The sequence below is a fragment of the Anolis carolinensis genome, chromosome 4 (assembly GCF_035594765.1).
Source record: "Anolis carolinensis isolate JA03-04 chromosome 4, rAnoCar3.1.pri, whole genome shotgun sequence".
NCBI lineage: Eukaryota > Metazoa > Chordata > Lepidosauria > Squamata > Dactyloidae > Anolis > Anolis carolinensis.
The window spans coordinates 218,167,723-218,181,080 of NC_085844.1; the positions used below are offsets into that span (position 1 = coordinate 218,167,723).

The window sequence follows — 13,358 nt, forward strand, 5'->3', positions numbered from 1 at the left end:
AGTCGTTAATAAAGATGTTGAACAGAACCGGGCCCAGGACAGAGCCCTGCGGCACTCCACTCGTCACTTCTTTCCATGATGAAGACGACGCATTGGTGAGCACCCTTTGGGTTCGTTCGCTTGCTTAGCCAATTGCAGATCCACCTAACCGTAGTTTTGTCTAGCCCACATTTTACTAGTTTATTTGCCAGAAGGTCGTGGGGGACTTTGTCGAAGGCCTTACTGAAATCCAGGTAGGCTACATCCACAGCATTCCCTGTATCGACCCAACTCGTAACTCTATCGAAAAAAGAGATCAGATTAGTCTGGCATGACTTGTTTTTGGTAAATCCGTGTTGACTATTAGCAATGACCGCATTTGTTTCTAAGTGTTCGCAGACCACTTCCTTGATGATCTTTTCCAGAATCTTGCCTGGTATCGATGTGAGGCTGACCGGACGGTAATTGTTTGGGTCGTTCTTTTTTCCCTTCTTGAAGATAGGGACCACATTCGCCCTCCTCCAATCTGCTGGGACTTCTCCCGTTCTCCAAGAACTCTCGAAGATAATTGCTAGTGGTTCTGAAATAACTTCCGCTAATTCCTTCAATACAGGTCCAAAAGAGGTCCTTATCCAAACTGTGTGTGACCAAACAAGGCACAGTATTCCAAGTGAAGTCTGAACAAAGCAGAATAGAGTGGGAATATTCCTTTGATCAGAACATTAGAGTACAGCATACACGTTTCTGCCCTTATGTGTCAAAAGACACTCAATGATCGGCTGGAAATAGCAAAACTAGCAGTCTTGTTTCTGAAAGCACCATTACATCCTGAAATGGCCTGAATAGCACAATACAATGCTGGTTCCTTATATGCATTCAGCCTATGAGCTAGATTATGTTATGGTTGCCATATAAATGCTCTGAGAATAACTAATATGAAGAAATAAGGTTTGTGAACATGCAATGTTAAAACATTAAGTGACACTAGTAATCGAGTCACAAGTGAATCCTAGGTATCCGGAGTCCATAAAATGAACATAATAAGAACTTTTTAGAGTACACATGCCTAAGATTGTGCATGTATTTCCAGTGGCATACTCATAGGTCTAGTTGGTTATTTTCAAAATACATCCATAACAATATGAAAGCATAAAACTATTCAAGAGAGACTTTGTCAACATGTACTATAAAAAGAAAACTTTTTATTTCAGCCTTTTTGTTATTGGTGTTATTGGGAAAATGCATGAATACGTTACATTTATTTTCTGTACAATCAGACTCATGGGTGTGATTACAATGCATTTAATGTTATTTATTTTAAATAAAGTGATGCTGTACTGTAAACATGATATAGTTACATTTGTATTTGTGAACTGTGTTTTTCAATGTTTACAACATTTTTTAAAAAGAAAAAACTCTTCTTGCAATGTATTTTCTGATAGAAATAAACAATTGGTTTCTAACAACAAAATAAGTTTATGTGGTGGTCCATTCCAGATATTATTATAATTATCGAGGTTCATCGAGATTTTGCTTTTTACAATCCGAATGTTATTCAGCCGAGCACATCATAAGACAATTTGCTGAAACGGTAAGAACACACAAACTTGAACAATGTGCATTTACATTGTAGGCCTAAGAACTGAAGTAGCCTATTATTTGGTATCCTGCAATAGCTGTTCAACTAAAGTTCCTATGGAATGGAGGGACTGAGGTGGAATATTGAAGATCAGTTCCTATCGGACTAACATTTTAAACTACAGATGAGATGCCCCACTGTTTAACTAATTTCAGATTCGTAATTATGTCTTGTAATTCCAACCATGAGCGTGCATTTAATGGATGATGAAAAAGCCATCCTAATTGTCTTCCACCTGTAGTGCATGTAGGCTTTCTAAACTCTTGGTTTAAGCTCTAGTCCTAATCACACTTGCTAGGGAGTTGTCCCATTAAATTCAGTGCATAATATGCTGTTAATTAGTGCTATGTGGCATAAACAAAATCATATAGACTATGATTTTGGTTTTGAAGGGGAAATATGATTGTACCCTAATTAAACATTAAAGAACTGTCTCCAAGAAACTGGTACACCAACTGTTTAGTATACACTTCGGATCCATCTCGTCCCTTCCTTCCTTCCTTCCTTCCTTCCTTCCTTCCTTCCTTCCTTCCTTCCTTCCTTCCTTCCTTCCCTTCCTTCCTCTGTTTTCCTTAAAGAAGCCATATATTTAGCTGTTAAAATATAACAGAATGAAATAAACTTGAAGCCATGAAGTTGAAACATACCTATTTGGGACAAAAGACACACACCCCAGTTTACAACACAATGGAGAACTAAATGTTAAACTTCATGCTATAAAGGTTCAACATGCAACCAAAGTTTACTTTTCCTTAAAAAAACACAACAAACCTATAGTAAGCATACTGGGGTGTCTGCATGCAAGCAGCTTCCCCTCCCATGTTTTTCTTTTGCTAAATCAGTGGTTCCCAAACTTATTTGGCCTACCGCCCCCTTTCCAGAAAAAAATATTACTCAGCGCCCCCTGAAAATTAGTTTATAAAATTTTAATAGCAATTAAACAGAAAGATATATGTATTAATGCATATGGCAAATGCACCTGTGGCCATCACCACCCCCCTGGATTGCTGCAGCACCCACCAGAGGGCGGTAGTGCCCACTTTGGGAATCACTGTTCTAAATCAACAATACCCACACACACACACACGAAGGCTAAAAATGAGGAAAAGACCACCTCAGACTCCAATGGAGTAGTTAAAGCCCCAAAATAGTGATGTTGAGTTAGTGGGAGAGAGGAACCGGGGATATTTAAGGGCTCTCCCTCCCTGCACAGGTAAAGCATGCCTAATGCTTGCTTCAGAATGAAAAGAAATTAACATTTAGATTGTGCTCTTAAAATAAATGTGCAACCTGACCCGTCTTCTACTATTTCATCTAAAAAGCTCCAGTCCATCTTTCATGATTATGCTAGGTTGAGTGTGATGGAAGGAACTGACTGGGGATTAGATTTTCTATATACATACAGTCAGCACATGCCTAACATGTAGTTTGTTTGATGTTAGTGGTGCTGTACAAACATTCAAAGATCTTGTGTAGGCTATTAGCTACTTACAATATAACAAGTGAATGAGCCCTTAAACAGTGAATGATTGTAAACTACATTGAGGTCATTGACTGACTTAAAACAAGATCAGTGATGGCACCTGCAATACAGTAGTACACCGACACCTCCTATTCCACAAGACAAGACTTTAGATACATTTGACCTTCTGGAGGTTCTGACTTCAACTCACAGAAAGCCCAACTAGTTCTGGAAAGAGATATGGGAGTTGCAATCCAAAGAGCCATGGCATTGCCTAGGTGTGCTATATTCTTCCTTTTAAGATATTCATATTAAAATGTTTTGAGGCATGTAAAGGTGACACACAAAGAAGATTGTATTCATTAGCATCTAATTCACTAGGAAATAGGTAATCTAGATTCTAGAACACTAAAACAGATGCTAAAATAACCATTGTTTCAATAATACTTGAAGAAGCCAACAAAAATTAGGCATTGATTTGGTGTGAAAGCAATATAGTGAAATATTTCTATTTGTCCCCACCCCCACCCCATTTTTAAAAAGCACCATGATGTTTTTGAAACAACTGGCATTGTACATGGATGCAATGGAACTGAAGGCAGGTATTCCTAATTCTTTGATTTAGATAGTGTAGAATTAATTGCTTTTTTGTCTTCGAAATATAGGGAGGGGGACCTTCTAAAGATGTATATAGAGCTGTAGTTTCTAAGGCTTTCTCAGCACAGTCATGGCTCTAGCAAAAAGCGGAATCTCCAATCACATAGATGGAAAATTCATCCAAACAAGGTATACAGAAGTGGGTTTATCACTCTACTGTGTAGGAGCCACTACACATCATTGAGAGTTTCTATTACTCTACTTTCCTGTATTCAATAGATGTGTGATTTTCATAGGAAGAGAATTGTCTGCAGGTGCCCACCACCATCTACAGGGAGAACTCGGAACATCTTGAATTGTGTAAAAACATCTGCCTGGAAAGATTGTGGAGTAATTTCCTATGTCTGTATGCATGAGAATTAACTTCTAATTTTAAGAAGCCATAGTTATTCCCATGTTGCAAATCAAATCAATGAAGAATAATTTTTAGGTATTTGTAGGATATAACTTAAGTCATTTTGGAAATCCTCAGTATTGCTTCATTGACACCAAAGGCACATCGTCAAAGAAGATGTACAGCTTTCAATGTTAAGTCTAAGTTATCTGATGTATTGATGCTATATATTTTTGTTGCTGCCTTCTAGTAAGGTTCAGTCTTTAATGCTTCTTCATTTCAGGAAAAACTTACCTATTCTTTAATATGTTTCCAAGAATGTTAATGGCAATTACATAAACAAGGACATGCATTAAAATTGTCATTCTAACTAGAGTAGATCTGTTGAATCAATGAGAATTTGGTAAATCAGTATTTATATACATTCAATTGATTCATCAGTCTGCCATAGTTGGGACTAACATGTGAATTTAGGCTAAGCTCAGCTGATAGACACTTTGCAGGAAGTCCACTATCAATTAATGAAAGAAAGTGAAATACATTTTGCAGGAGATTAGCTACAAATCGATTAAGATTCTATATTCTATTAATTGTGCAGGAATAAATTTCTAAAATTAAGCCTCAGAACATGGTAATATGCAATGTCTTGTTTTTCTTTTAACATACATTAGACTATCGTGACTGAGATTTATAACTTGCCATTTCAACATAACTCAAGAAGCAAGGCCAAGAGATAGTGAAAATGACTGTGGATGAGCTTTAGTCTTATGCTTTTGAACTTTTCCTCCATAGACTATGAAATCTACATTTTATATTTGAAAATGAGTATTAAGTGAGAAGGTTCTAGGGGCTGTCTTGTTTGTTATATTGAACCTTGTTTTATAGTTCATTCTCACTGGTATTTTCTAGGGAATATCATGAGAAGACATGAGTCACTAGAAAAGATAATAGAAGGTAGTAGGAAAAGAGGAAGACCATAATCCAGGTGGATAGACTCAATCAAGGAAGCTTCAACTCTGAGTCTGCAAGTCCTGAACAAGGCTGTTGATGACATGACCATTCTAAGATCTCTCATAAGTCGAAGATGACCTGATGACAGTAACAACAAAAAATGTCAATATGCTGAAGTGGACTTGTAGAACTATGGAAAACCACAGGACTAAAAGCAGGGCTACATTTTAGTGCAAGATGACACTGAATCTGCCTGAGTGCTTTCTGCATTAAAATTTGCAATGTTATTTCACTGATAGATTAGGGGGGAACATAGGAAAACCGACAGACATCTTCCCCCAATTACTGGTGATGACAAAAACACTATGTGTATGATATCAACATACTTGATGTGGTATCCACATTTGTTGAAATCATTGACAAGAATCCATTAAGTTTATACCATCAAGAGGATCAAGGTAAAGTACCCTTTCCCCTTGCAGCAGACAGACAAACAAAGATTTTAAAAATTACATTAACATACAAATAGGAGCTGATATTATTAGAACAAGTATGCTGGTACAAGTCATTTGACTCACAGGGAATATTTAAGAATGCCTGAAAATTGCCTCATATTCTCCATTTAATTACTTGGAATGAATTATTTGGAAAAGTGGACAGTCATTAAATTATCAGAAATAAGTATGTTCAATATAGAAAGATTTTCTGCCTGGTTTTCAACATACTGAGGTTAGGGCCTATATTGGTAAAACAATTTTAAGATTGAGCCACTCCTTCTCTTAGTTATTAAAGACAGAGGTACCATTTAATGAGCACTCATGTGTAAACGTAGCTCACCTTGAAGCTGTAATGGTTATGACGAATATATCTATCAGGTGATCAAACACTGTGGCAGCCACCCTTTTCTGATAACATCATTACAACTTGAGATGGGACAGCTGAAAGAAATGCCTTCCCATCAGCAGAATTGCTCTTCTGCCACCTGATCTCAGAGATCGGCCAACACGCAATCTGTCAGCAGAACTCTTCTGATAGCCAAGATCTACTACTAGAAGAAGAAGAATGCAGGCAGAAAAGGAGTTAGGTGTGGGAGGAGGTGAGTTAGGCCAGATCAAAACTCCTTCAGTCCTGGGACAGCATCACAATGCCAGCACTCATTCACTTCTAGCATTCCTAAACTGAGAGCAGTACAGGTTAAGCATAGCTTCAGTTGGCCTATTGTCAATTCCACTTGCCTTTGGCCATCTTGGGTAGTGAGCATGCATTATCAATAAGACTAGCTGCCTTTTTTAAGAAAGAAAAGAAAAGAAAGGAAGCAACACATATCTATGTGTTTTTACCCCTTCCTTACAATAAAAAAATTGCAAAACCGTCTCAGAAATTGGAGGGGAAGGAATTAATGGCATCACAACAGGCACTGCCCACAGCTGTATTTTTCTTCTTTTAAATTAATATGTGTGGAACAGTATACTTTTTTGTTAATTCAACAAACTTACTTGATAATGGTAATCGTATGTGTATTTACAAAGTGGTGAATCTGCTACCACCGCTCCCAAAATGGTAAGTCTGAATATACCAAGCGGTTTACTGTTTGCATGTTCTCAGTGCTTAATTTGGAAATATTTCACCATTATGCATCAGATGAGTGGAATCAATCCTAGACAGGGTACTGCCATAATGAAATCTACTCCCTGTGCTCCTATTTATAATAATGCCTGAGATTTTTATAACTCAAGATCATAACAACAAACATAAAATTCTAAGGGCTGTATTGTGCCTTTTATCAGCCTTCGCTGCTGCATTGTTTTAGTGCTGGGGGAATCTGTTTAGCAATGTAGAAACCCACAACAAACACTGTTTGTTCCACATTACGGGGAATTCATAAAGGGATTGTTTGGAAACATGCACAACGTATTTTGGAAAAAGCCATTTTTCATGAACCAGCCCATGCAGGATCGCTACAATATTGTAGCCCCTGCTGCATCCATACTTCTTGGGTCTTTTACACCAATTATGAAGTTGTTGGTTCTTCTAGCTCCATGAACCAGAGAGAGGACTTCAACTTTGTTCACTTGTTGACCTATGCTTGTGAAGTAGTTGATATCTTCTTCAGGAAACTCACCTGAAGAGAGAATTTTAGAAAAAAGTTATTTTCATTGAACAAGATTTTTCCTGTCTCTCTCCATCAGGAGTGGACCAACTGCCTGAGGAAGTAGACTAGTCTATGAAACCTGCACTCAGAGATTAACTGAGAAAAAGATGTTGGAAGAAAAAGAAAAATCACACAGGGCCTTCCAAGGGAACAGATTTAGTTGAGGGTTATATGACTACCTTTCCTATCATAAAATCATAGAATAGTAGAGTTGGAAGAGACCTCATGGGCCATCCAGTCCAACCCCCTGCCAAGAAGCATATTCAAAGCAATTCAAACCACTTGCAACCTGATCCAGTGATGATAGGGAAGCTAGTCATAAAATTCCCAACCAGATCTGTTCCCTTGGAAGGCCTGTGTGATTTTTCTTTCACAACCTATAGAGTTGTTGGATATACAGGAAGCCCCCATCCTGTTTGAGACCAGAGCACAGTCAGAAATTGGAATCTGATAAAAAGTGGAATCCAGGTTATTTTAGCTTACAAATGCATTTTGTCTGCTGAAAAATGTAAATAACATAGTAAACATATCACTTTTGAATGCATTATAAAGCAAAAAGAGCTTTTACACACATTCAAAAATGATTGAATGAGTAGTCTACTTTTTCTGTAGGCAAACTTGGAGAGTGTGCAAGTGTGCGCAAGCAGTCCCAAGTGAGTCCTGAAGGCAAGAAGAACTGAACCCCTTGTCAGATTAATGGAACTTGTTTATAATTTTCAAGTATTGAAAAAGTGAGGTGTCAAAAAGCGGGGCAACAAGAGGTGGGGAAAATCTGTTTAATTGTTCTTCCATCTTTCAGCAGCTGCACTGTAAAGTTAGACAGACCCTGTTTAGCGAAGAAAGTTTCCAAGACAGATTTTAAAAGGGTCATTCTGCAATCTTTCTTAGCTGGTCTTTAAATTTTTTCCTTTAAACAAAATTTAACCCACAGAACTATGTCTATGAATGTATTTTTGATACAATGTAAGTGTAGTAACAGAAGCCTGTACTTACTATCGACTTCCAAGATATTAGATTGAATCTGAGGATGAAGCCGGCCTAATGAAAGACTCTCACTCAGGTTTTTGTTATATGTTAAAACATTCACCAAAACCTGTTAAAAAGGGGAAAAAACAGAATATGAAAATATTAATAACTTGTTCAGTGGAATCTTCAATGTGAAAATTAAACACGGGGAACAGGTACTGCTGGACTGCAGCTCCCATCAACCTTCACCATTGGTTATACTGGATAAGGATGATAGATATTACAGTCTGACAAAATATAGAGGGCTGCGTAGTCCACATAGTTGGGGCAGCATATGTTGATTATTATCATTATCATTGTCATCCTCTCACTTTATTTCTGTGACTTAAAGCAGCATATGAGCAGAAACATCTTGACAATGACAGCAAGCCCAAGCCACACCTGACATATGTTTGAAAATATACTTTGCATACTGGTCTATGTATATGAATTCGTGTATGTGTAAGAGATGTACAGTCATCCACATTTGCAGCTTTGATTAATATAGTCTTTCTGGAACTCTAGGTTTTCCAGTGTGATCCAGTCAGCTTCAGAACCATTTTCTGTCTAGGACAGAGGTGGATAATATTTGATGATGCAGATGTTTTGGGATATTAAGTCCCCTCATCAATGGATACAGTAGGTGAGGATGTTGGAAGGATGGTAAAATTTTCTCACTGACTTAGAGGGATGTGTTCTATGGAATAACATCTAAACATCTGAACAGCTACATGCTGGCCCAAGCATGTTTACCATCTAAAAGCCTAGGCCAACATCCTTTTAGAACATCTTGCCTTTTTGTACATTCACATTCCAGTTCTTGCCTTCCTCTAATCCCTCTCTCATTGTGAGTAAACCACTTGAAACAGAGCGCTTGATATTAGGGCAAAGCTGCAAATGTACTAGAGTGCTTGGAACTAACCTGTGTAATGCTGCTCAAAGCTTTGTCTCCACCATTGGCTCCCAGACAAAGGTAGGTTCCACACATTCCTTCTGATGGCCGAACAACAGTGGGCAGCAAGAAAGACAAAGGCCTTTTTCCTGGCTGTATGGAATTCATCTGCAAGAAGAAATTTCGTTATAATTATTAACCATGGACCTTTTCACACAGCTATATAACTCAGAATATCAAGGCAGATAATCCACAATATCTGCTTTGAACTGGAATGAGTTCACACTGTCATATAACCCAGTTCAAAGCAGATAATGTGGGATTTTATACAGCTGTGTGGAAGGAGCTTATATCAACAGCCCTCTTCCATGTTCCAAGTTCTTGCTCATATGCATTAATTATGTGTGAACATGGTAAACTGTACCAGAATGTGCTGTGAATAAGGTAGTTTTCTCCAGATGTGTTGGACTAAATCCCCCATCATCCTCATCACCCTGCCAATTGCTATGCTAGCTGGGGATGATGGAAGTTGTGACCCCAAACATCTGGAGAGCACCAAATTGAAGAATGCTGGGGCTGGACATCATTCAGAGGCCATCTTCAGATAACATTATATAGCATTACCTTTATCTAACAAACTTTAATATGAAAATGGCAACAATAGCCAACTGTGTTTGCCTGCTGCTGCAAAAACAAAGAGCTTACAGTAACTTAATGGTATCTGATGAAGTCCACAATAGTTAAAGCAAAAACCCCTCTTCTAGCCTTTAAGGTGCTGTAAAATCTTTTGTTTCATCTTTTACTGCAAGAACTCCAGGGCTTTTAGAATATTATATAAGTGTGTATGTGTGTGTGTCCATCCACTGGAAGATGAAGTAGTTCCAGGATGAAGATGGTTTTCAGGCTAAGACAAAGCTCAATGTCAGACTGACCTTTACCTTGACAGAACAATGTATGCCCACAAAATGCCCTTTCATTTCTAGGAATGACTTGAGATCTCTATCTGTGCTATTTATATCGACTTCAAACCAATTTAATTGTTATGGTTCCATTCTCAGGATTTGTGGGATTTGCATTTCAGGAGAGCGGACTAAGCTCCCCAGAAGCAAATTTTAAGTGACTCTTCAAACTACAAATCCTAGGATTTCTTAACATGGAACTAAAACAACCAAATGATGTGAATTCTATATTATTCTTTAATGCAGATATACTCTAGGAGAGTGTATGGACAGTGTCATCATAAAGTCTAGATACTGAACCTTGTGGCACTGGCACTCAACCTTGTGCTATTTAAGTGGTGCCATTGTATCAGTTTTGTTCATATCTTGGATGCATGATGAAGTTCATGACCAGACTGCCTTCCTGAATGAGCATTTTCTAAGTTGCATAGTCAAATTAGAAATGTAGTTTTTTACTTCACCTACATGTGGTAATTTGGCTTCTTTGGGTTAAGTTTCAATTTGTTTGTCCATTACCAGCAAAAGACACCAGTTCAGAATGGAAACATCTTTCTTGGAATCAGGTGTAAAGAAAAAGTAGACTTTTATTCTTAGGGTCACCATAAGACGAAGTTGATTTGATGACACTTAGAAACTCTATACTAGAAATTCTTGGATTCTGTAAGATGGAGTCATGGCAGTTAAAAATCCATTGAACTGCTATAACAATGTTGTGTAAATTCAGCACAATTTTTCATGTTTTAATCTGTTTTTTTAATGTAAAGGGTCTAAAATCATAAACCTCACAAGAATTGTGAGGTTCTAAAACCTTAATTATCTCGGATATACTTATTTTTCATTAATAGGTGGCATCACATTTACATACAGTAACTTCTCCTTGCATTATGTGTGTCCGATTGATTTCATAATTCATTACCAAACTGGGACTGGAATGATCTTCAGTCTCATTCATCCAAGAAAAGTCCAGCATCTGACTGTTTAGAAGGATTCCAGATGGAGTCATTATTCCACTTCCAAATGGACGGTTCAAGGAACTGAAGAGGAACACAAAACATGGTGAGACTCTGAACCTTCAACGTTTTCAATGGAATCTTGGAAACTGTAATTGTATAAGGTATTTAGTTTTCCCTGCCAAAGTGTTCTTGTGCATCACCAAACCATAAATCCCAGAAATCCAAAATATTGAGACATGGCAGTTAAAGCCATCAAACAGCACAGCTACAAATCTCTGGATTCAATAAGATGAAACCATAGCAGTAAAAAGTGTTTTACCGTGTAGTGAGAAAGGGTCCTAAGTGACTAGCAATTGCTTGTCTGGAAGAGGGTACAACTTGAGGAAATTTAGAAGTGGAGTGTCAGAATCCTCTGTCAGTGTTGTTAACCCACTGGAATGCATATTGTAACTGCACACATGGGTATGATTTATATCGGTGCCCCATGAAACTATTCCAATAATTATTCTATTGTTCTTTTTAATAGTCCTAAGGAAGATCACAGCATAATTATCTGGCTGACATGTGTTGGGCATTCTACATGAATTTACTTTAGGGTTGCCATAAGTAGGAATTGAGGCACACAACAACATTAATGGCAACAATATAAATTATACTATGTAACAAAATTTGGGGGAAAAATCTGTTCCTTGTTTGAAAGTATTATTTCCTGTTTCATTGTGTGGTACATACTTTGAAAGTAGTTGTTATTCTCCAGAAACTTTGTTTTTGTGGCTGCCACAAACTATGTTGTATTGGTTGAGACTCAATGAGATATTCATTGAAAAATTATAGCAAAATGTGCTGCAGGATGTCCCGGAAAAACAAAATTTTTTCAGGTTTATAAACCTTTTCCATGTTGTTGTCAAAAGCTTTCATGGCCGGAATCACTGGGTTGCTGTGAGTTTTCCAAGCTGTATGGCCATGTTCCAGAAGCATTCTCTTCTGACATTTCACCAACATCTATGGCAGGCATCCCGAGAGGTTGTGAGGTTTTGTTTTTTATGATAGAACCATTAGATTAAATGAGAAATCACTGTCCTTTCATAATATGGCATTTTTTTAGAACATTCAGAATCTTCCACCAGCATGGTGGATTCCAACAGCTAAAGTTCCAAAAGAGTTACTTTTCTAAACTCTATCTCAGTCTGCTCTGTACATTTTCTCTTCCTGCCTAATGATGAGCTGTGATTAGAAATGGGAATTATGTTTCCTAGTATTCCTACTTCTGGACTGTATTAAACATATATTTTGTTACCTTACAACAGCAACAATGTAGTCATCTGGTCCCATGACAAGAACTTGGCTAGCAGAAGGTCCACTTTCCATGGAAAAATGTGGGATGTGAAGCTCTGAGGGGTAAGGCTGGGAGTCAATCTGTTGACGGAGGAAGTTTGCCTTAGATTTACTGCATTGAAAAGAAAGAGGTGCTTTAAAGACAGACCAGATAAAGGAGAAAGTTATACATTTTAGAAATTAATTTCCCAAATAAGCGAATAAAACAGTATGCTTTGTAGAAGATGGGTTTTGCCACTATTTAATTTCAGCATTATTTTTTCCTATTTTATATTTTGTGTTTTAATAGAAACAGGCTAGAAAGCTTTACCCTTTCAAAAGCAAAAGTGCATAAATCTAGAAAATACTGTAAGCAAATAAGCATGATATGTGTTGCTGTAGTCATCATGATGAAGTACAAAGGATAAGGGACTCTTGCTGTTTGGAAGTTCATCTTTGAAATGTCTATAAAACAGAAGCTAACAATAGACCCTGAAAATTGGTAGAAGAACAAAATAATATTTTGGGAAAAGACATTAAGAGAAAACCTTTCCTGCAACAAAATCAAATGAAGAATGAGTATGCTCAGTGTGCTCAGAATGGAGTTTTACTAAAGGAGGAGGTGGGGAAACCCAAAAGGCAAGATGAAGAAGGAGAATGGAATGTGATACCTTGGAAAAACTCATAGCTGACTAGTATTCAACATTGGTTCCCACTCACAAATCTTCAGATCCATCAGTCAGTCAATGACTTCAAACTAAAGGTTGAAAAAAGGTTTTCTTTTTGGACTAAAGCTTCTAAAATCCCCAGCTAACATGTCTGCATGCCACTCTGGTAGCTATTGTGCCCAAGAGGTAATACTGTCAGCTCTCCACATTTGCTGAGGTTAGGATTTGGGGGAGCAGGACCCCCACAGAAGTAGGAAAAAAATGAATATAAAATGTTTTTTTTTAACCCAAGTGTAACTTCCACCAAGTTTGTGCAACTTTACTTTATGGCCAACCTCTCAATCAGAAAGTCACACCAGAAGGCCTAGAGATATCACATGAATAATCAAATCC

The 13,358-nt window shown here is 37.6% G+C and overlaps 1 protein-coding gene across 1 annotated transcript in view; it reads right to left on the bottom strand.

The window, feature by feature from the left end:
* Window positions 1–1,161: 1,161 nt before the first annotated feature.
* The window catches only part of ggt7 (gamma-glutamyltransferase 7), a 39,496-nt gene continuing 27,299 nt past the window's right edge, over window positions 1,162–13,358 (bottom strand). The window contains exons 11-15 of the mRNA XM_003220563.3: window positions 12,281–12,430; window positions 10,947–11,064; window positions 9,102–9,239; window positions 8,168–8,267; window positions 1,162–7,144 (exon numbers count right to left, since the gene is read on the bottom strand). Coding sequence (XP_003220611.2) covers window positions 6,981–7,144; window positions 8,168–8,267; window positions 9,102–9,239; window positions 10,947–11,064; window positions 12,281–12,430 — 670 coding nt within the window. The 3' untranslated portion in view covers window positions 1,162–6,980. The remainder of the gene's footprint in view (window positions 7,145–8,167; window positions 8,268–9,101; window positions 9,240–10,946; window positions 11,065–12,280; window positions 12,431–13,358) is intronic.